This window comes from Lactuca serriola, chromosome 3, assembly GCF_051521515.1.
Source record: "Lactuca serriola cultivar US96UC23 chromosome 3, Lser_US96UC23_V15, whole genome shotgun sequence".
NCBI lineage: Eukaryota > Viridiplantae > Streptophyta > Magnoliopsida > Asterales > Asteraceae > Lactuca > Lactuca serriola.
The window spans coordinates 18,000,808-18,025,654 of NC_136410.1; the positions used below are offsets into that span (position 1 = coordinate 18,000,808).

Sequence of the window (24,847 nt, forward strand, 5' to 3'; positions counted from 1 at the left end):
CTTTCTCATGTGCCCTGAAATCAACAATCTCCTGAGGAGTAGCAACAGACTCATCGATTTCCCTAAGCTCCTTGTCGAGGACATATTCCTTGTCCTCGTAGCGAGTGATCATCCTGATGTTCCTAATCCAATCATTGAAATCAGTCCCATCAAAGATGACTCTCCCACAAAGGTTCATGAGGGAGAAGGAGCCGGTAGGGTTAGAGCCCGAAGCAGTGTTGGAAGACATTTAGAAAGAAAGAAAGACAATGTTTAGACTAGATAAAGAGTACTTAATATAACAACCAAAATAAAATATTAAGGCTAGAACCCAACACAATATTTTACAATTTGGAAGAGGGATGCCATAATCCAACGTGAAAAATATTTGAAGGTAGGTAAATGACGATTTACCAATTTCCACCATGAAAATGAAAATTTTTAACTAAGTTTTATTTGGATTTGAAACTCCTAGATCCTTTGAGATTCATTGAACAATTTAATGGCATGTTTAAATTTCGATTATGCTCTTCAGGTTTGTAACAGGGATACCGATGATCACATACAAGGTGTGAATAACCATGCAAATGTACTTAATACTCTCAATGTCAATTATCACCTTACTCAATGTGCCAGTTAACCACACACGCTCCATTGACCTTATGATAAACATTAAGTTACCCTTTGCCACCCTTACTAGTCCAAGTTAATGTGCTGGTTAACCACACACACTCCATTAACGACTTGGTAATTTCATGGATTAGCATCACTAAAGTAACTAAGATTGGGAATTTAAAAAAGGTTTAGTTACTTTATTACTATTATTATACTTTTAATGAGAATTATAGTCTTTGTGTTACCCGTTCGGCTAAAGACCCTCCACCGGTCAAGGCAGTGGTGGGTGAGAGTGGACACCCATTAAACCAACATTTTATAGGCAGTAACCTTATACCACCCCCTTATAAACCGGCTTCGTGAATGAGGCCTACTAACGGTAAAACCGACTTGTCTTATACATATATATATATATATATATATATATATATATATATACACACACATTAAACCTATAATATTATAATAGTATAAGGGTTGAATTTTAACTTTTGAAATTCTAAGGTTTAGAATTAAAGTTTCATTTAGTGAGACTTTACAAATTCCAAAACTTGAGGGCAAATTTTGAAACTTGTCAAAATCTTCAAGTCCATAACATATGAGTTTAATGACATCTTTAACAGAAAAATCTTTCATGTTCCATAACATCCATAACTTGAGGACAAGTTATGGAGTCCATTAAAAACATTTAAAACATTATTTAACTAAAAAAATAATCAAATAATTCATAGAATATTCAATCAAACTCATATGAACAAGACAATTCAAATCATACAAATTTCATGTAATTAGCCTAACCATATAAACTTATACAAAACATGAAACTTTGACAATTATCTTTTAAATTGGATTAGCATAATCATTACCACATCAAAAACAAGTTTATAAGTTCAAAAATAGTTTAGGGTAATTATGTTAGTCCAATTCTAGCCTTAAAACTCGAAAATCTGCACTCTGGAGCACTAACTCGTTGAGTGCATGAACTAACTCGGCGAGTTGGTCAGATTTGTGAGGGGACTCAGCAAGTTCCTCTGTGGACTCGGCGAGTCCACTGTCCAGACAGCAACAAATTGATTTTTAAATCATTTCCAAGCAAGTAGCATCAAGTATATTGAAAACAATCCTAAGCTCTGATATCACTGATGGGTTTTGAGCATTCTAACACTCCTATGGTGTACATGCAACCCTAGAGGCTTTGGATCTATGTTTTCTCTAACATACATGCAAACTTTCAAATTCCAAAGCATCATCCTAACTAGCATACAATGGAGTAACTATACTACAAAATTCTAGTTAGATGACATACCTTTTAATGTAGTTGAAAGCTTGAAGCTTTAAGAGCCTATCACCAATAGTGTGAATGCCTCAAGTGGAACCACAAATCACCACCAACAATTGGAAAAACTTGAGAGGAGATAAAATGCACTCAAAGTTGGCTAGCACTCTTACAAGAACTCTAGGTCCCGATTTCAAGAACCAAAGGGCTTCTTATATAGTGTGACTACATTAGGGTTACACCATGCAAACCCTAATGTGCATGACTTTCCACATTCCTTATGCTCCGTGGGGTTTATCCTCCGTGGAGTATCCATGGGTCACCATATGGGTTAGCCCGACGTAAGGAATCATTGATCATTAACCCACTTTATAAGAATGATTTACACAATCAATCCCTATATATTTATTTAGTCTCTTTTGATCACCAAATTAATTCTTTATCAATACTAATTAAATAATATGATTTCATATTAATATATTAGAACTTATAATATATTAATAAATCATAATTATCCTCTTCTCAAAAGTACATCCTTCAAATTGTCCCGGTGAAGTGCAACCCAAATGGACCATGCTACTCTCGAGTCAAGTACATACCAAATATAGTTATGGACATAGACACCTTATCCAACATACACTACTTAACCAGAATACGAGCTGGTTGACCTCGAACGCTAAGCGTTCCTGGGATATGCCCAATATTTACGAGGGGCTTCATTCCTTTCTTATTAAGAGCTAAATCCTTAAGCTCTTTTGAGCATAATCCAGATCCAACCCTAAAATAACATCCTTAACCAGAACGTTTCCAACTTTATGGTCTTGCATGGCCATTAAGACCCAAATACAAAACCCTAACTACTTAACCCACTAACACCTTCTAACTGATGCATGGAAGGAATCTAACAACCAAGTTTACATTTTTATGCTTCTAGATGCTCCAAAACATCTGAAAGGAAAACTTATATGGATTAGAGGAATCCATACTCATAATACCAAGCTTGTGGGACCAAAAGAACGCCATTTCATAACTAAACAAGATCTAAACAACTCTTAATCAAGTTCAGAGCTTTTTACCTCCAAATGATATTACTATTTTGGATCCAGAGAGTCCCACTCCTCCTATATGATCTTATCTTCTTCCTCTCTTCTTCAACGTTAAAAAAACACAAAAACAAATGCTCAAGAATGCTCTAAAAAGGGATAAGGGTTTGCTTAAGGACGAAGGTGGGTTGGAGGCTGATGAAAGAAGGTTGGTTTGCGACTTAAGGATGCTTAAATAGGGTCCAAACCCTAAAAATTAGGGTTTGCACTCTGGCCCCTTACGCCCAACATTCCTTCGGAATGCCTGGTGTTTGTGCCTAGCTCCCAAAAATTACAAAAATGTCATTTGGGTCAAATTTAACAATTAATTCACATCTAAGGTCCAAAATGAAATAAATTCTCATACTTAGGGTTTGAAATGAAAATACCTCAATTTCTAGATGTTACACAAAATATCATAACCAATTTGAGATATCTTATTTATTTGAATGATAGACACTTTTATTAATTTGGATCATCAGAATCTTAACTATATTCAATATTTTTAAACTTTTTATTAGATCTTTCACTTTTTAAAAACGAGTCACAATTTCTTTGTTCATGCTTACGTTTCGATTTGATGAGATATTTATCAAACCACTATTTTTATGTTCTAAGAATGGTTTGTGTAGAAACTTATCCAAATAGAAATGTGTCAAGAAGATGGACGAAGGATGTCATACCACGATCTGTATAAGGTTATAATCTATTAATTTAATTTTTATAAATTTAAAAATTACCCCTAGAGAGCGGGTGTTACAATAAGGCCTCTACGTGGTATTAAGAAAATTTTGTATTGCCATAATGGCCTCCATATGATCTTCATAGATTTTTATATGACCATACAAAACCTATTGTTTAGACAATTTTTGGTAACCTTGCTTGTACAGTTTCATAAGCTTTATACTCCATTGTTATGACTTATTGGTGGGAAAAAACAACTTAGTAAATTTAAAAGAATTTGAATTACTAAGAAACATGTTTTTTGTCCTTCGTTTCATCTTAAACTCAGATGGTGCATGTATCTTTCACCTTTTACCTTTTCCGTGACACACCAGCGACACCTTATTTTATCTTCACTCTTCATAACCTAGAAAATGGTCATCTTTCACATCATCTCATTTTTTAAAATAAACTTAGTTTAATTTAGAAACTATAATGTAATAAATAATTAAAAATAGTTAATAAACACAAATTTAATATAAAAATCAAAATACTTTATTGGTTAAAAATCAAAATTACATAATAAAAACATGAAACCATAATTAAAAGGTACATTATTAAAAAATTACATCACTTTGAATGGCCATTGGCATCCTCTCCCAAATCCTCAATGAGCATATTTGAATCTTCATTTGAATCATCAAACAAATCATTGTAACAATCCTAGAGCATGGGTTGGATGTTAGCCCTATAAATATGTTCCACAAAATAATCGCAAAAGAAGTGATGAATGTTGCAATCATGAACTTTTTTTTTGTTTGCCCTATATTGGCATACCAACAACTACTTCTATGACGTTTGACAAAATTTTGTTTTCATTGTAGTGGCATATCGCTTTTCCTAAATCTTCTAAACACATATTATGTAATTTGATGCATACGTACATTATGTTTTGCAACATTACGATCTGATATGACTGTGTCAGGATTTACGATACTTGCCAATCCTACTTAAGTACACCAAATGTTAGCTCCACGTCCTTCCTAGTTGATTTTTTTTTTTGTTATCTTAAACTTTATTATTTTTTCATCATCCAGACATGTGATCAATTTCATACATGCATACAAGTTAGGATATATCTCATTAGTACAATAACATTGATTCTTATATGTTACTCCATTTGCTTGAAAATGGTACATCGTGCGGCTTTCCAAGATGAATGTCGTTGAATACTGACAACCAGTCAAGAACATTGATGTCGTTATTTTCTCCAATAGGCAAAAATACATGTCATATCCAAAGGTTATGGGACGTTATTACTTTTAGAATAATTGTCACATCTTTATTGTGACATCCCGTATATTCTAGAACCGAAAAAAAAAAAATCTTTATAGATTAAAAAATATAATATATTGATTTGAAAAAAATCCCAGTATATTAAAACATTTTGAGAGAAAATGATTGTCTCAAACTAAGGATGTCGTAATCAATACCGTACATAAGTTATTGTTGGATTAAGTGTCTAGGGACCTAACTACGTAGTTATAATATTGATGAATAAAAGTAAAGTCCTTTTTGGATTGTCATAACCATCAAATGAATTGGATTGATCAAAGGAGATGGATAAAATGATTTGTTAATATATTAATTAATGATTTTCTAATTTGTTATATGAATAATAAATTAATTAGAAATAGATGGAATTAGTTAATTATTAATCAGGAGTAATTTGGGATTGATTGTAATTAATTGAAGTGCAAGTGGTGAATTGTAGTTGTTTAATAGTTGAACAAAAGAGGCAATTCTAGAATAGTCTGTGACATGGAACGTTTTGGAGCCATTCTTAGGGTTTCCAAAATCCTCCCAATTTCTAGTAAGGAAAGGATGTGGATTGAGATTAAATCTATTATTTAATCATTCAATTTTTGTTTTGTCCATGAGTTACCTAAACTATAAATAGAACCCTTAGACACCAAGATTTCATGGATTTCTCATACCTAAAGGGGGAGAACGAAATTCTCCTCATCTCTCCTCCCCCCTTCAATCCTCGGGTTTCTTGTGTTTTGGATGTGAACCATTAGAGGCTCGCATACTATTGGAGCTAGGTTTTCTAAGGAGGCAAGAAGATTTTGATTAGCATGATTGGAATCAATATAAGTTTTTCTCTAACCATGAATTTTAATTTATATTATTGAAACATAAAGGTGACCCTCTTAAACTTAAAGAGATCCAAAGCTATCAACTAGATCCACAATAGAGCTCAACACCGCAATCAGCAACTGCATCCGCAATTGAAGTCATCTATCTTAGTTTAGTTTTATATGTTTTATGTCTTTACATTTCTTTGTCCAGTGTGCCTTGCATGGTAACGCCTAGACATATTTAACTTGTAATCTTCGAGTCTCTATAAATAGAGCTCTTTTATTCTAAATGAATACACATCTCTCAATCGATCATTATATCTCTATCTTGAAATATCGTATTCTCTCTTAGTCTGTCATCTTAAAAGATCTTCAGATTCTAATATTAAGATCGTTATCTCTTCGGAGCAAGTCGGCTTGATCTCATTTAGTAACTTGGATTGTCTGCAATCCTTGTTAAGAATCAACTTATAGTGTCTTCTTGATATAATACTTGTTGTCATTTATATTTCCTTATATTTCCGCACCTAAATATGTAACTATCTAACTCTAACTTATTATTATTGTTGAGCTTTATGATCCACTGAGTTAAACTTCATTCCGCATTATTACTTGTTCTAACATTTGTTCAAGTGTGTTACTCAAGTTTTTCTCTCAACAATTGGTATCAGAGCCAAAATGGTTGCTTTTTAAACAAGAACTCTGAATTTAAAAGGCCTTCTATACCACTGCAGCCCATTTCTTAAAAAAACAAAATATTTTAAAAAAACAAGGAAATATGGCAGAAGCATTATCTCTCAATGTTTCCAACAATGTTGGAGGCTCGAATAGAGCTCCAATACTGGTGGCAAACGAATATCATCATTAGTCTCAAAGAATGGAGAGGTATCTATGAAGGCTTGGAAGAGATGTATGGAGATCTGTAGAAGAAGGACCTCATGTCCCTATTCTTACTCCAGTTCAGTATGATGGCACTCAAGCTAGAACAGGAGGAGGTCAACCAGCCATGAATCGTCCCACCAAAGATGATCTTGATAAGATGGAAGACGATGTTGTTGCTTTTTATGAGATATCCAGTGGAGTTGCTCCTGACAACTACGACATCATCATAAATTGCAAATCAGCCAAAGAAATCTGGATGTTCTCAAGAACATATATGAAGGTACAAAACAAGCTCAAGATAAGAAGCTTACAACAACACTCAACGAATTCAACAACTTCAAAGCTTATGCTGGTGAAAGTCTGGAAGATTCCTTCAAGAGGTTTAACTTAATGGTCACAAAGTTATCTAATTTTGGCGCCATCTGAAGTAACCATGAGACCAATCTTTAGTTTCTCAATGGTTTGGGTAGACATTGGACTACTACTAAGATGATAGTCCAAGGAGGTAGAAAAATTCATTCTTTATCTCTTTACAAACTATATGGCAAACTACAAGCACAGGAATCAACCGTACTCAAAGACTGTGCTGACTTCAGTGGACCACTCACTCTTGTAGAACAAGCACCTCACACTCAATATTACTCACCATCGTATGACAACCCTCCACAGTCATACGAAGCAAACGCAAAATACGATGATGAAGAAGAATTTCAAAACGCTATTGCTCTAGTTAGTCAACAATTCAACAAACTACCACCCTCATCGTTCCGCAAAAATGTGCAGTTTACTAAACCTCCCTTCAACCACAACTAAAATCCTCAAAACACTCACTCACGATATCCCAAAAATCCTCACCCAGCACCGCAATCTCAAAACACTCAATCCAAAGAGGCACCGCAACCTGTCAAGACAACTGAATCTGGTACCTCAGCAGAAGAAAAATCTGATGTTGTAATTTGTCACAAGTGCAACAAGGAAAATCACTTTGCTAAAGATTGCAAAGCAAATGTAGTGAAAGATAGAGCATTCTATCTTAGAATGGCTCAAGAAATGGAAGAAAAAGAGAAAGCAAGGGAGTATGTAGCCCAAGTCAGAAGAGACCATCAAGTGTGGTCATCCGAAGATGAGGATGAAGATGTCAACAACATCATGGGTAAAGGAAAAATCTGCATGATGGCTACTGCAGATGAGGATGGGTCAATCAAACTACAAAACAATTACTACTACATGGAAAAGGATGGAAATCTAAGCATCGTTGAGCAGGTAAAAATTATGATCCAAACTCGTAATTATGGCATGCATGATTGTCAACCATTTATTGACAACCTTAATGACACATGTGTTGCCGTCCTTTCAGACTATAACAAAGCCTTAGACGAGAAGAACATTGCGTCCCATGAAATGTTTCATGTTAGAGGACGATTAGAAGACAAAAGACTCAAAGTTTCCATGCTAGAAAATGACTTAGAATTAGAAAAGGATGCAAGAATTTTCTGTGAAACTCAATTAGGCATAGCATTAGATCAGAGAGATTTAGCTCAAACAGAAATCGTACGATTAAATCTTTTAATAGAAAAACTGTCTAATGAAAGTGAAGCTATTGAAAATCCTGTGAACAATGGAACCGTAGATAACACCTATAATTGGGGTTGGTCCAATGGGTATCAAAACTCATTTCCTAGTCCCGGTTTAACAAGGACCGACTTTATGTACCTCCGGACCGAGAGTTCCATTTCCTAGTCAACGACAAAATCTTTCCCAAGGACATCAAAACTCATTTTGGTCGACTTCATAATCTGAGTAATATGATTGTGTTATTGAGGAAATTCTTCCTGAAACCTCTGGTCACTCAAATGATCAAATTTCTATCTCTGGCACAATTTATCCCAAATCTCAGACTTCATCAGTTGTTGATGAAGAAATTATTATGGAATTTGAAGTTCACATGAACTTCCCATCACCGCCTTCAGACCATTGTACCACTCACTGCAATTCTGAACCGCAGTTAGACCAATTGCCTCTGATCAAATTTCCCATAATGAAAACAACTCAGACTTATGCTATGGTAGTCCAATCTACCTTACCACAGCTCACAGGTAAGACTTCAGTAACCATTCAGCCAATTCATCATGAGTTGCCTATATAGAATTTCGAGTTTGGTCAATGTTCATAGAATCCTAAACTTTCTAGTTCAGATGAATCAAGTCCTCATATTCAAAAGAAATCTAATGGATCTAAGAAACTGCAGGTGAATCTCAATGACTGCGGTTCTCCAAAAACTCAGGCAAAATGGATTTCAAAGAGGAACATCTATCTCATGGTAAAAAGCGGGAAATCTTTTTAAAAAAATAAAAGACAAACCAAAATTTCAAAACCCAAGAGTCTAGAAAAACTTGTTTTTTCAAATTAATTTTCCAAAAACTCTTCAGTCAAGAAAACAAACAAAAAGGGATGTGCAGTTTTTAAAACCTTTTCAAACCCCTCTGACACAATACAAAAGAAAGTAAAGTCTTTTTGAAGCAATGGTTTTCAGATCTATTCCTCAGATGATCCAAAATGGAAGGGGATTTTACCAACTCCAGCACATTTAAAGTCACCATAGATTTTTAAGAAATCACACCCTAGGAAGTCTACACGTGCTCACACACACACACACACACACTCAAGTCATATTTTTTCAAATTCCAAGAGCACCACTGTCAGATCTCACCTTTGTCGGACTGGTCACAAAAATGTTTCCACACCCTTCAGACCGCTGACCAAGCAGAATGTCATGGTAAATGACAAAAATCTTTCATATAAATGTCATTGTCAAAAGGGATCATCTCAAGTCAAATCTCGCACTTTTCATAAACCTCGTAGTTTTTCTAAACCTCACAACATGTCAAAAGTTCTCAAACATCCAGGACTAGGTCTCAAGATTGATGTAAAACATGTCCCCACAACCTCGATTCATGCATCTTTGAAAAACCCATCAGTTGCCTCAGGCTCCAAACTTGTTTGGGTGCCCAAACTAACCATGTAATTTTCAGGTAATGTGCAAGGAGGATCAAGAAGAGGAGTGGTTAATTGATAATGCCTGCTCCTTGCACATGACCGGAAGGTTAGAATACCTTCGGGATTTTAGCCTTATTTGCAATGGTGGAAACGTCACATTCGGCAACAATGCGAATGGAATAATTTGAGGTTACGATGTGCTAACTGTTGGATTAGTGTCTAAGTCCATAACTATTTTGGTATGTACTTGACCCGATGGTGCATGGTCCTTTTGGGTTGCCTTCACCAAAGCAACTTGATAGGATGAATTATGGAGAAAAAGGATTAAATATGATTTATTAATATATTATGATAATAATATATTAAAGGAGAAATCATATTGTTTAATTAATATTAGTCAATAATTAATTGGTAATTAATTTTGTGACTAAAAGAGATTAACTAAACATAAGGGACTGGAATTGTAATTATAAGATAATTGCAATTTGGGCTATGGATTGCCTTATATTAAGGAGTGGACGAATTTTATGGGGAAGCCCATAAGAAATCGTCCAAGCCCTTAAGGAAAGGAATCGATGGGTTGCTTAGGGGTTAAGCATCCAAATTAGGGTTTCCTTGTTAGATAACCCTAATAGCCTCCTATATATATAGATCCCTTATGACCTAAAAACGTGGCTAAGCATCCTTCTAGGGTTTCACACGTTTTAGGGCAGCCTCCATCCTCTCTCCTCTTCATCCTCTTGCTCTTGGTGTTTGTGAACCATTAGAGGAGTGACATTTGTGACTCTAAGCTTTCTAAAGTCAATACAAGAAGGAATTGTGATTGTTATTGCTACATAACAATCAAGGTAACATCTTAAACCCATTCTTATGTTAATATGATTACTTTTATGCTAGAATTAGGGTTTATAGTCTTGGATAACTTGCATGTACAAGAGAGAAACCTAGATCCAAGCATTAGGGTTTGTATGAGCACATAGGATGTTCTTATGGCTAAAACCCATCAGTGGTATCAGAGCCTTGATTGTTTTCTATTGTATTGATGCCTTGTGTGTTTATTCAAGTTGCAAAATCGATTTTTGGGCTCCCTGGCTGATGAACTCGGCGAGTACCACAGTGTACTCGGCGAGTACAATGTGGTACTCGGCGAGTTCGAGCGTCAGATGGAGCTATTTTCGGGATTTCTTGCTATTTATCTGTGAAATACTTACCTTTATCATATTAGATCAATATAAATCTGATTTTATGATATATATGACTATATTCTTGATCTAATTGAAGATATTTATCAATTAATAAAATATTTGTTTCCTTATGTGATAATTGATTAAGTATTTTGATTAAATTGGTAAATTGTTTTGCAAGAAATCATTAAATAAATCAAATATGGATAATTATGTGATTAAATGTTAATTTATGTTATTTGTTATTTGAACCTTGTGTTATGAAATGTTTCATATTTTCCCCCCTTAGGTTTTATAGTTTAAATTTGACCTCAAAAGTTTTGTTGTTTTGAAATTTAAATAGTTGAAACCCTAATGTTTTGAAAAAGGTTTCAAAACTTGCCCTCAAGTTTTGGAATATAAATTTTGAATTAATAGTTTAATTTTGATGTATATTTAAATTCTAAACCCTAATTTTTGAAATGTTTCAAAACTTGCCCTCAAGTTTTGGAATTTAAAAGTTGATTAAAAGTTTAATTGGGAATGTTAAATTCTAAAACCCTAGTATTGTCTTGAAAAAGGATTCAAATCACACCCTTATGGTTTTATATATTAATTAAGGTGTATAATTAAAAGATGCTTAATAAATCCATAAAGTTTTGGTTTATAATTTAATTGAATTAAAAGTATAATTGTTAAATTTGACCACCTAATATTTTAAAAGTGTAAAATACACCCTATACTATATATAACATTAAAAGTATAACATTATATATATATATATATATATATATATATATATATATATATATATATGTATGAGTAAAAGTCAGTCTTACCATTAGTAGGCCTCATTCACGAAGCTGGTCTATAAGGGGTGTTTAAGGAAATCGCCTATAAAATGACGATTGAATGGGTATTCACTCTTACCCACCGCACTCTTGACTAGTGGAGGGTCCTTAGCCGAACGGGTAGGATAGGACGAAACCTTCCATTATAAGTATAATGAATTACTAAAGTAACTAAATGTTTTTCAAATTCCCAATCTTAGTTACTTAGGCAAAAGTGAATTGATGCAATTCCATGAAATTACACTTTGTGCCCTTGCGAAGACATTAGTGGAGCGTGTGTGGTTTACCGGTACACTAAATGGTTCTAAGCAAAGGTAGCAAAGGGTGAGTCAATGTTTGTCATAGTTCGGTGGAGCGTGTGTGGTTTACCGGCACATTGAATAGGTGACTATAACATGTGAGGGCACCATGTAAGTTTGCATGGTTATTCACACCCGCTTTGTGATCCTCGGCATCCCAGTAACAAACAAGAGGGGCATATCGAGATTTAAACATGCCATTGAAATGTTCAATGAATCTCATAGGATCAGGGAGTTTTCATAGATTTAAAACTTAAATTTCTTTTTTGTTTTTCATAGTGGAAATTAGTGAATCGTCATTCACTTACCTTCAAATGTTCTGCAATTTGGGTTACGGCATCCCTCTCCCGAGTTGTAGAATATTGTGTTGGGTCCTAGACTTAGTATCTCATTTGGCTGATTTACTAAGGACTCAATCAATCAACTAACTTGAATTCGTTTTCTCCCGTTTTGTAAATTTCAAAGTTTGACAACTATGGTCTTCCCATATCCCGTGGAACAAGCATTCCACATGAAGATGGTATTCCACGATTCGATCGAGGAACATGAAATCATGCTTCACTTCCTCCACCTCCTCCATTTGTTCTCCCTAACCCACAAGTTCGAAGGCTTGAAAAGTTCAAGCTCACTCAAGCCCTTTTGGCAAGTAAACATAAAGAAGGAAAGTCAGTGTGTGCACACGTCCTAGGGATGAAGTCACACATTGAGAGGTTAAGAATGTTGGGATCCGTTGTCTGCGAGGAGATGGCTGTTGACTGGGTTCTTCAGTCACTTCCTAACTCATATAGTGAGTTCGTAAGAGAGTACTATATGATGAACTGCGACGTGACCCTTATAAATCTCACCTATATGCTTATTGTTGCTGAATCAGCAATGGTTTGGCGCAATAGAAAAGGAAAGTTGATTGGTGAATCTGCCTTCAAGACCGCTATGGATATAGACAATGGCAACGAAAGACATGCCATGATCGAAAAGTTTGATCATAAGAGAAAGGCAAATTCTGAAGTAGTTCCATGTGCTATTCCAAAAGAGTCGATTTTCTTTTATTGCCAAGAGAAGGGGCATTGGAGACGAAGCTGCCCTATTTACCTAAGAGATCTAAGAGATGGGAGAGTCAAAAGTATGGTTGTGCTTCAGGTAAAATCCACTATCTAACTCCATTAAGTTTCTATTCGTTGATTCTTAATACATGATGTGATAAGATTGCATTTGAATGTTTTGCAGGATCGCTGAAAAGAAAGGAAGCTTGAGGACTGAGCAAGATGAGTCTAATCACAAAGAAATGATTGTTTAACTTTCAATTCAATACTCCACTTCATAATTCATTGAGTCAATTTGTAAAATTTAAGCATGGGACCATCGTGATTCATTCTTCAATCTCAACAATTCTTCACGAATGAAAGAGAGGGTGCTTAACTGTGTTGACCCAGCTTTTTCCGAGTGTCTGGAGAAGGGGTAGTCGAAATGCGGTTTGGATTCGTCAGAGGGGGTGGATTGAAGGAAGCATGTCGTCTTCTACTACTATTGCTACTGCGTGATTTTCTTTTAGGTCACATATTGTAGAGGGCACTGGCGTCGGTAGAGGAAGGAAACAGTAGGGACCGATGGCTGGAGGAGGGTGTTCTGTCGATGGAAACAGTGGTTCATTTGACTTTGTGTGATTTTCACATGCAATGGTATTAGATCGAAATCAACATAAGTGTGGAGTGTTGAGAGGCGATCACAATTTTTGGAATCTAGGGTTTTTGATTTAACCTTACCACTATTGGAGGAGGAGCGAGATGGGAGACTGGAAGGAACAAGAGGTGAGGATGAATGAAGAAAACGTTGGCAAGCGAAAGAGAAGGGCAGAGGAGGGAAAAGAAGAGTTATGTCTCAGTCAGCGTTTATTTTTTCCAGGAATCGGTCAGACCTCCATTTGTCTATCCATTGACCGAATAAAAACAAAAACATTGATATCAAACAGCTTGACTTGGACCGGGTCAAATAAAAGCTCTGACCGGACCCAGTCAGAGTGAAATCAAACAACCCCTAAAGATAATTATCTATTATAAGATAATATAATTATCTAATAAGATTGAAGCGATTAATTAAAAGTCTAATTAATAGATAATTTTTAAATCCTATTTAGTTCAAATATTAACTATTAAATGTTAATTGAATTCATATGATCTGAACCTTGTAATTTAAAAAGTTTTAAAATACATCCTATACATATGTATAAATGTCTATTACTATATTTATCATTAAAAAGTCAGTTGAATCAATAGTAGACCCCATTCACAAAGTCACACTACAAGAGAGGTATAAGGAAACGACCTACAAAATGACCGATGAATTAGCGTCCTTTTTACCCACCGCTTCTTTGTGTGGTGGAGAGTCGTTAGCCGATTGGGTTTGATATGACATAAACACATTAAAAGTATAATGTATTCAATGGTAGAACATTCTAAAAAACCTACTCTACTTACTTTAGGAAAAAATGTGAAATTGTATGCTAATCCGTGAAAATGCACATTATTTCTTTGTAAGTTGTTAGTAGAGGGTGTGTGGTTAATCGACACACTAATGTGGGACTACAAAGTTGAAAATGATGTTACATTCTCAAATTTATGGTTTTTAATGGAGCGAGGGTGGTTAACTGGCACATCAATGTGAGATCATAAGTGACCTCAAGGATTTCACGTGGGTTATTATGGTTATTCATATCTTATTTGTGATCCTTGGCATCCCAATCACAAACTAAAGAGCTTAATTTGAGATTAACATGCCATTCATTGTTTAATGAATATCATAAGACCTTGGAATTTCATTTTGATTCAAATTAGTAAGATGCTTTTTCTACCTAAAATAGTTTTGTGATATGACTACGACATCCCTTTGCATATTACAAATCGTGTTTATGGATTCTAGCCTATATTTAAAATTGGTTTAATAATTAAGGATAAAATTGACTTCATTAAACTTTCTCCTTTATGTTGAATGGAATGCTCTGCCACATCCTCACTCAATTTCTAATTCTACTTTCTCTTTGTTCTCCCTCGAGAATGGCTTATTTGTTATGGGATCTTCCTCGATTTTGATATTGGGAAAGATGTTCATAATGAGAATATCTCTTAAATAAATAATGTGTAAACTTTAGAAATGTTGTTATTCCCATAAAATGTAGATTTGTCAAATAACGTCTCTTGTATCATTATGTAAGTGTCATCAATGTTCCAAAAGGAATTTTGTGAGCATATGAGCATATGAAATGAATTTGCAAATGAGTGAAATATTTCACCAAAAGACAAGGCAATAGTGATTTCAAAAATCATCAAAGGTTCCTAATTGCATTTGAATTGAAGAAAGGAGTTTTGTGTGTAATCATTTAGAGCTATATAGACGAACTCGAGAATCGCAATGTTACCATTGACAAGAGTCTTGATGCAGATTTTGTGTTTGGATCTTTTAATGGTTCTTATGATAACTTCAACTTGATTTATCATATGAATAGTATGGAGAAAACATTGATGAGATTCTTAAAACTGAGAAAACTAGAAAGGAATTAGATTTATTATCTAATTCCTGTTATTGCCTTTGAATATTGGTGGAAAGAATAGGAAACGTTCGAATCCTAAATGGTAAGTAACAATTTCAGCCGAAACTTCCCATTATAAAGGAATGGAATTGACATGTCCTCTATTTCACACAACCATGATTCAATAAGAGGCCAATTGCAATTAATGCAGTGACAAGGATCATAGTAACGAAGTTTCTCTAAGTACTTTGAGATGGTAAAGTCAAATTTTTGACTCTACAACAAGTAATTGAATATTCAAACTCCAAATACATCCAATTCATGGCTCCTTGATGCATGATGTGATCATCACATTTGGATGGCATTATAGAATCGATAGGATAGAAGGAAGTTAAGCATAAAGATTAAGCTTAATCATTGGAATGGACAAATGTTTTATGTATCAATGATTAAGGATTTTGAAGCTTGTGTTTAGTAATGGAGTTAGGATAAATCTAGTCACTTACTATTATTCTTCGGAGATGTCTAGAAATCAAATTTTCAAAATATTCATTGTATAAACATGAATTTCAGTTTTCATTTGATAATGGAAAGGTGACAATTTTAGTTTATAAAGATGATAGTTTTATGTTTAAAGCATCTTCTTGAAATTGTCATTCATGAAATTGTAGTTTACATTTCTAATAATAATAGTAACAATTGATTTTTGATTCCTCTAAATAGTTTAGATATGATCGTGCTTATGGCCTGATCGTCTTGGCTACATAATTGAGAATCACATCACCAAGCTTCAATTGGACCAGACTTGGACTAATTCGACTTTGAGTTGGATGATGTATGCGAGTCTTATATATTGGAGTGAAGACTTAGTCACCATTCACATGGACATGTAATGTTGATAAATGATTGTTGGATCTTGTACATACTAATGTGTGTGAACCCATCCGTTCCACCATAAAGGACGACATATACTATGTCATATTTATTGATATTCCAGTAGATGACATTATTTTTATATGATTGAGCATAATTCTTACACTTCGAATAGTTTCAAAGAGTGTCAGAAAAAAGTAGGGAATCAATTGGGCAAGATGATAAAGGATCTCCACTCTGAAAGGAAAGGAGAATGCCTTAGTGTCGAGTTCTTCAATAATCTTAGAGATTATGGAATGGTTTTCGTAATTGGATTCTTCAAGAACACCATAATGTAATGATGCTACTAAAAGGAGAATTGAATGTTATATTGTTTGATCTATGATGAGGCGTGCTTCGCTATAAATTAGGTTTTTAGGAATATACACTTGAAATAGCAGAGCATATTTTGAACCTTGTATCTAACTAATTAGGTTTTGATGACACCTCATGAAATGTGTAGTTGGAAATCTTCGATTCATTCAGATATGGTGTTGTGAGATCTATTATTAGATGAGAAACCAATGACCAACTAGAATCGAGATTTCTAAAGTGTTACGTTGTCGAGTATTCACTAAAGACTTTTGATATATGTGATGCTTGTAGTTCAAAGGAAAGTTCCTTGAGAGAAAGAACATATAGATATCAAGAAGTCAATGCAAGTCATATTGGACTTGAAGAAATTCATGATATAACCGAAAATGAATCAATACTTAGCACTAGCTCTCAACCCGAGGTTGGTAAACTAGTTGAGTCAAATAACATTTCCTTCTCTCTTCGCAAGATATTGTAGAGTTAGAGCACATTCAAGTTTAATGATTTTCATCTAACTATGGAAGGAGATATGTTTATTAATGATAAAACATTTATCAATTCGGATAAGCCTAATAGCTACTAGGAAGCGATGGTGGGTATGTGGCTACCATTAGAAGATTATAAGGATATCAAAATTCTATCCATGAAGGATAACTGAAATTGGTTGGTCCAAAGCATAGTCTTATGACAATGGGTTTCGATTAGTTCTTCAATGTGAAGACTAACATGAATAGGAATATACACATATTCAAAGATAGTATGGTAGAAATAGGTTTCGCTCAAGACTCAAGAAATTGGTTATGAGGAAATACTCTCAGCTGAGAAAGGTCTATTTGGTTATTAGTTACATTGCTACCTTCTTTGATTAAGGATATGGAAAAGTGGATGTTTAAACGACTTTCCTTAATATGAAACTTTCAGAGGATATATGACATATTCTGAAAGGATTTAAACATACAAAGTATCCAAATAAGGTATGTAGGTTTGACAATCCTATTCATAGATTTAAGCACGCATTGCGTAGCAGGAATCGGTTCTCCCATGAGGAAGTCAAAGAGTGTTGTCTTTCTATAAAGTTCATACTAGTCTTGAGTACATGTCAAAGCTAGTGAGAGTGTCATTGTCTTCCTGGTATTACATATTGATGGCAATACTGCTCATAGGAAACATTGTCTCTAAGTTGCAAAGTGTAAAAGCAAGAAAATTGTTTCGCTATGATGGAAAAGGGGAAGCAACATTGATATTTTGTATTTGGATCTAAAAGTATAGATTAAAATGTTTAATAGGATTCAACACAATATGTTGAAAGGCTTCAACATGGAAAATTCCAAAGGGGATTATTCATATGCTTCATTGCAAAGAGTTGAGTGAATCTCAAAAGTCCTTTTGTACTAGTCATGAAAGTTATAGAATGAGTCGAGTCCTATATGATACGAATATAGGATCGATCATGAATGGTATAGCTTATGCTTATTCTGACGTCTCAGGAATTTTGAGCATCGTAGGATTATATCATAAATTTCTTTGAACGAATCGCTACACAACTATCAAGAACATTCTAAAGTATTGAAAGATACCAAGGAATGGTTGCTTGTAGATAGTAGGTAACGTGATTCATAAGAGTTAGAGTAACATGAATTATAGAGATGACTTTAAGGCATAGTATGAATGGATATTCGTTTTGAGTTGTAACATGAAAGCTTTCATGTAGGAGATGGTGGTAAATTCGACAATGTGGTTAAGACCACATCAGTTCAAGTGAAGTATCCAAGGAGTGTACGTGGACTCGAAAACTTCATAGTTGACCTTGGGTTTTTTTTGAGTAAAAACTTCCTATTAGAAACCTTCTGTGAAAGTGTTATCATATATTAACTAAGGATTCTTGAGATCACAGAAGGTCAATGCATAGAAGGAGGCAATTTCATTACATCCTAGAAAATGTTGATAATGGAGATCTAGTTATGAAGTGAATATCTTTTTGATAATTCATTTACGTTAGTGATGACCAAATGAAAACATGATATGCATGTTAAGAGCATTGGCATGAGAAATATTGACAAGTTTAGTTGTTGAGTCGATTATCCCGAAATATTTATATAATAGATAAATTTATAATTGTTATGGTGATTAAATAATAGGGAATTATTTATATTCAAAAAGTGTGAAGCAATAGAACAATTATATTATTATTGTGTTTCATTTTACGTGTTACTTCCTGAATATTAGTTTATTCAAAATGCCATAGTCAGTCATACTTTTGGGAGTAAGTATTAGTTTAAGACTGTCATGATTTGATTGTATATTGTCTATAGGGATTGGACATTTCATAGGGACTGCTGCAATATTCATGAGTACTTTGAAAATAGGGATTTAGAGATCACTCCATGAATTCAATCACAAGTAATTCTAAGATGATAATATCTTCTATTCTTCAAACGAAGATATATAACTCATGTTTTGCAAATCTTTTGTGCATTGGTTTACTCCAACGCATCTCGTAACTAGGTGTTATAAAGTGTAACTTCATGCATGATTTGGTGAGTGAAATTGATGATTATATAGTCAAAGTTTATTCATTTATTTTTCCTTAACAGGAATAGTAATATGTTTGGGGCCCTTGATGATTTGTTGCTGACATCAGAGGCGTTTGGTCGAGCCCGGACTAAACTCATGTGTTCAATTAATAGTATGAATTCAGTCGTAATAAATCAGTAAATCGAGAAAAAAATCTTGGACAATGAGATTGATTCTAATACATGTCTCGTGTCTATACGAAATCATGTAGAATGAAGGGATAACTAATCACTTTATCTTAGGACCAACGTCTAATCAGAGTTTCGTAGTGTCTTTGGAAAACACTCTTTACTGATTATTCAAAGTTATACTTGCAAATATAGTTAGCGATTTATCCAAGTGGGAGACTGTTGGATTAACTATCTAAGGTCCCAAATAAATTGGTATAATTTTGATGAATAAAAGTAAAGTCCTTTTTGTTTGCCCTCTGACGACGTGCCTAAGCCGACACAGAAAAGTCAGCACCCGCCAGAGCCCCTAAAGAGCAGGGTGCTCAGGCGAAAGGCTTGCGCCCGCCTGCACCCCGAAAGGGCAGGGCGCTCAGGAAAAAGGCTCGCACCCACCAAAGTCGCTCCCAATGCCAAAACAAAAGATAGGGTCAGGCGCAAGGCACAAGATCAGACCATTACCATCGGAGCCAATGATAGCACTCTAACAGATAGAGGCGCATGATCCTCCAACCAAGGCCAACTCAGACTACTAGTCACATCCCTTCAACCGCCACTAACACTTCATCTAATGGCAACACAATCCCCAATACCCCAAATGTAGCCATTCTTCACAACAATAATGCAGCACCAAATGCCAATCCCTCCAATGACGCTGTCGGTAAACCAAATACCAAATGCTCAACCATCATCCCAGATATCGTTGCCGAACCAGACGATAATGAGCACACATCCATTGCCACCACTTGCCCAAGCCATGATAACCCCATCATCGTTTTTCTACCCTGCAGCAAGCACATGGGGCGAACCTATCATTACCACCAACACTAGCCGATAGCAAACTCCAGCAAGCCATCCTACAACACAACCTCAACCCATCCCTACCGGATACTTGCTTCACCTGCCATTCCAGCAGCAAGCTTTCTACAACCCAAACCCAGGCTACGATGCATTCTACGGCCATACAGGGGCGCAGCCACACAGCACATCCCATCAATATAACATGCAGGGACTGCTAGCTATCCCAAACCAAGACTCTCTATCACGGAGCGTCACGTCTCCGTTCGCCAAGGAGTTGCTGGATTACGAAATTCCAAACATAGCCAAACTCCCCAACCTTAAAACTTACAACAACACTACCGACCTAGACAGCCACATCGATACATACGAATGGACAATGGCGTCTCTTAAATTAGACGAGCGGTTCTGGTGCACGTACTTCCCAATAACCCTTGATGGAAACATGGGCACATGGTTCAAAATACTTCGTCCATGCAGCATCTATAACTTCGGCCAACTCAAGTACTTGTGCCTCACAAACTTCATGCAGTTGCGAAAATATGAAGGCGACTCCCACTCAATCATTGGATGCAAGCAGAAAGAGGGTGAAAGCGTAAAGGAGTACTTCACGAGGTTCACAAATGCCATGCTAGATGTCCCATGACATGACGAAGGCCTCATAGTCGGAGCTTTCACGTAGGGACTCCTACCAGGCCCTTTGTCGCAGAAGCTCATGGGCAAAATACCGTAGACTAGAGATGAACTAAAGGAAAAGGTGGAACGATACTTGAGACAGTAGGAGGGAGAAGCAACGAAGCAAGCGTATCTGAATGCCATGACGACCAAGCATCATAGCCCAACCTGTATGGACGCGTTAGGTGGAAGCAGACACTTTGGGCGAGGAAGAAGACTGCATGGTCGCTTCAGACCGTTTGCTAGGGATGACAAGCCATAGCCAACGAAGACACCAAAAGGACGGTTTTGTGAATATCACAAGAGCAAAACATATGATACCACCAATTGCTCGGTCCTTAAGAAATAAATGGAGGAGAAACAACTCAAAGGAGATCTTGTAGAAATAGCATGAAGCCTGCACGATAAGTTCGACGCCGAAATGCCAAGGATGCACCACGAGAATGTCCCCAGCCTAGAGAGATACTCATGATATGAAGTAAACAAAGTAGGTAAGAAGAACCAGTCGACCAAGGGAGCTTCGCGGTCGCTACACAAGGGCTTAAGTTCTCAGCGCAGGAACCCAGACCGGAAGGCTAGAGAGGTGACAATCCGTTCATAATCCAAGCCTTTATCAAGAACGTAGTCATACACAGGGTATATATTGACACGGGCAGCTCGGAAGACATAATTTATAAGCATTGTTTTCGTTTCCTTCCTGACAGATGGAAGGACAACCTGCGACCCACAACAGGAAGATTAGTAAGGTTTACAAGACACAACTTATGGCCGCTTGGCACAATTGACTTACCTCTCACGCTAATCAGCCACGACAAACAGCGAAAGAAAACGGTCTCGGTCGATTTCGTCATGATTCGACACTTAGCAGAGCACAACATCATCCTGGGGAGACCGGCCCTGCTCAACCTTGGAGCGATCCCATCAAAGATGCATGGGATCATGAAATTCAACACTACTGAGAGCCCAACTACGGTCCTTGCTACGCCACCAAAAGAGTTGCAATGCTTTACGGTCACGCAGTCAGCGGAAATGACAAGGGAAACCACGAGTTGAATAAGCAAACGAGAAGGAGTTGATCAATGAAGAATACTCTGACCAGCCGATCAACATTAGCCACAGCCTCTCAGAATGCCCCAGGAAGGCGCTTATCAACCTACTCAGACAGTACAAGCATGTGTTTATGTGGACCCCCACAAACATGGTTGGCGTTGATAGAAAAGTTGTAGAGCACAAACTCATGATCAAGCCAGGAACAAAGGATATTAAGTAGAAGGAGAGAGTCCAAGGGGGGACCGCAACAAGGGGATCAATGCAGAAGTAGCCAAGCTAACGCAAGCGGGGATCCTGAGAGAAGCAGTCTTGCTAACCTAGATTGCCAATCCTGTTATGGTACGGAAACATGACGGGTCATGGCGTATATGCATCGACTACTCTGACCTAAACAAGGCATGCCCCAAGGACTGTTACCCCCTTCCAGAGATTGACCAGAAGGTGGAATCGCTGCAAGGTTTTAAGCTAAAGTGTTTCCTAGATGCGTACAAGGGATACCATAAGATTCTAATGAGAAAAGAAGATGAGGAAAAGATGGCCTTCTACACTGACCACGACACCTTCTGCTATACCAAACTGTCGTTCGGGTTAAAGAACGCGGGAGCAACATATCAACGGTTGGTTGACTCGATATTCTCTAACCAAATCGGAAGAAACATAGAGGTGTACGTCGACGACATGGTGATCAAAAGTCTGATCGAAGCGGAGATGCTACAAGATGTTGAAAAAACCTTCAGAACATTGGAGCGAATCAAGATGAAGTTGAATCCAGGCAAATGTACATTTGGGGTGGAAGAAGGGCTGTTCCTGGGATATTACGTTACCTAACAAGGCATACAACGTAGCCCACCCAAAGTGGATGAGCTCATGGAGACGCCACCCCCAAACACACTGAGGGATGCGCAAGGCCTGAATAGAAAACTCACAACGCTTAGTAGATTCATCTCGGAATCAGCTGACAAGGACATGTCAATCTTCCACACACTAAAGGGTTGAATTGAGAAAAGAAACTTTCAATGGACAGCGGCGGCAGAAACGACGCTTCAGAAGATCAAAGAAGCCTTGCACAAGTTACCCACATTGGCCAGCCCCATTCCAGGCGAGACACTGCAAGTATATCTTTCGACCTCATACGAAGCCATATCATCTGTGATGGTTGTAGAAAGGGAAGGAGAGCATAAACCAGTGTACTTTGTCAGACGGGCGTTACAAGGTCCCGAACTCAACAACCCTACACTAGAGAAACTGGTGCTCGCACTCGTTTATGCTTCACGGAGGCTGAGACATTACTTACAGGCACACCAGATCGTAGTCCTAACGAACTGGCCGATTAAAAAAATACTCCTCAAGCCAGAAACATCAGGCCGGCTCTCGAAGTGGGCAATTGAGTTAGGTGAACATGACATCAGCTATCTCCCGAGGACGATCATCAAAGGGCAAGCGTTGGCATACTTCCTGCTTGAAATCCCCGTGGGAGAGATATAACCAAAGAATGGATCCTCGTAGTGAAGGAAATCCTGGAAAACAATTGGAGCTGGACGTTGTACACCGATGGGGCATCCGACAGAGAAGGCTCAGGGGTAGGCCTAATCTTGACGAGCCCGGAAGGAGAAGTGATCACCTATGCCCTCTGCTTCGACTTCCACACCTCGAACAAAGAAGCGGAGTATGAAGCCTTGCTTGCTGGGCTACACCTGGCCAAACAAATGGGGGCAGAGGCTGTAGCGGCGTTGACGGATTCAAGACTGGCTGCCAATCAGATAAATGGGAGCTTTGAGATAAGGGATAAAAGGATGGAGAAATATGTTAAGATAGTGTAGCAACTCACTAAGTCTGTCAAGGAATTCACGATGAAGAAGATACCAAGAAGTGAGAACAGGAGGGAGGACCCTTAAGCAAGCTAGCATCAACATACTTTGATCACTTGTCAAAGAAAGTTCTGGTTGAAGTGCTCAAAGAAAGAAACATAAAGGAACGACAAGTAAGCACCCTCACAACAACCAGTCCCACGTGGACGACCCCATTGGCCGAATATCTACATAAAGGTGCCCTCATACGCGCTAATCAACGGAGAACTATATCGGAAAGGATTCACGACACCATGGCTAAGGTGCATGGACGAAGCCAAGGGGAAAGAAGCACTCCAGGAAGTGCACGCGGGCCAGGAAGGCGCACACGAAGGCGCAAGCGCCTTAACAGGAAAAGTGCTCTGGATGGGGATCTATTGGCCCACCGCATACCAGGACGCGACAGAGCTAACAAGGAAGTGTGGGGAGTGCCAGGCATTTTACCCAGTCCAGGAAAACCCTTCGGCACTCTTGTTAAATATATCTAGTCCCTGGCCGTTCTATTAGTGGGGGATAGACATTATAGAACCATTCCCGGAAGCACCAGGAAAGCTAAAATATATGGTTGTAACGGTGGATTACTTCACGAAGTGGATTGAGGCGGAACCACTGGCATGCATAACTGGGAGGCAGATGATCAAATTTGTGTAGAAAAACATCATTACTAGATTTGGCACACCTAGAATGCTTGTTAGCGATAACAGGCTACAATTAGCCGAGAACCCGTTCAGAGAGTGGTGCATCAGCGAAGGAATCAATCAACGATTCACGTTGGTAGCACATACATAGGAAAATGGGCAGACATAAGTGTCCAACCAAACCATTGTAAATAGGATCAAGAAACGGTTAGGGAAGGCAAAAGGAAATTGGGTCGAGGAGATACCGACGATGCTATGGTCATACAGAACCACCCCACGAACAAGCACTTGAGAAACCCCATTTAGCCTAACATATGGAGCAGAAGCGATGCTCCCGATGGAAGTAACGATAGGCACATTAAGGACAATCCATACCGATGAAAAATCCAACTCTCAGGACCTG

At 37.1% G+C, this 24,847-nt stretch overlaps 1 protein-coding gene across 1 annotated transcript; it reads left to right on the forward strand.

The window, feature by feature from the left end:
• Nucleotides 1-22,975: 22,975 nt before the first annotated feature.
• LOC145095058 (uncharacterized) lies at nt 22,976-23,779 on the forward strand. Its single transcript, XM_079033000.1, has 2 exons — nt 22,976-23,072; nt 23,466-23,779. The coding sequence occupies exons 1-2, from the start codon at nt 22,976-22,978 to the stop codon at nt 23,777-23,779; spliced, it is 411 nt and encodes a 136-aa protein (XP_078889126.1).
• The last annotated feature ends 1,068 nt before the right edge of the window (nt 23,780-24,847 follow it).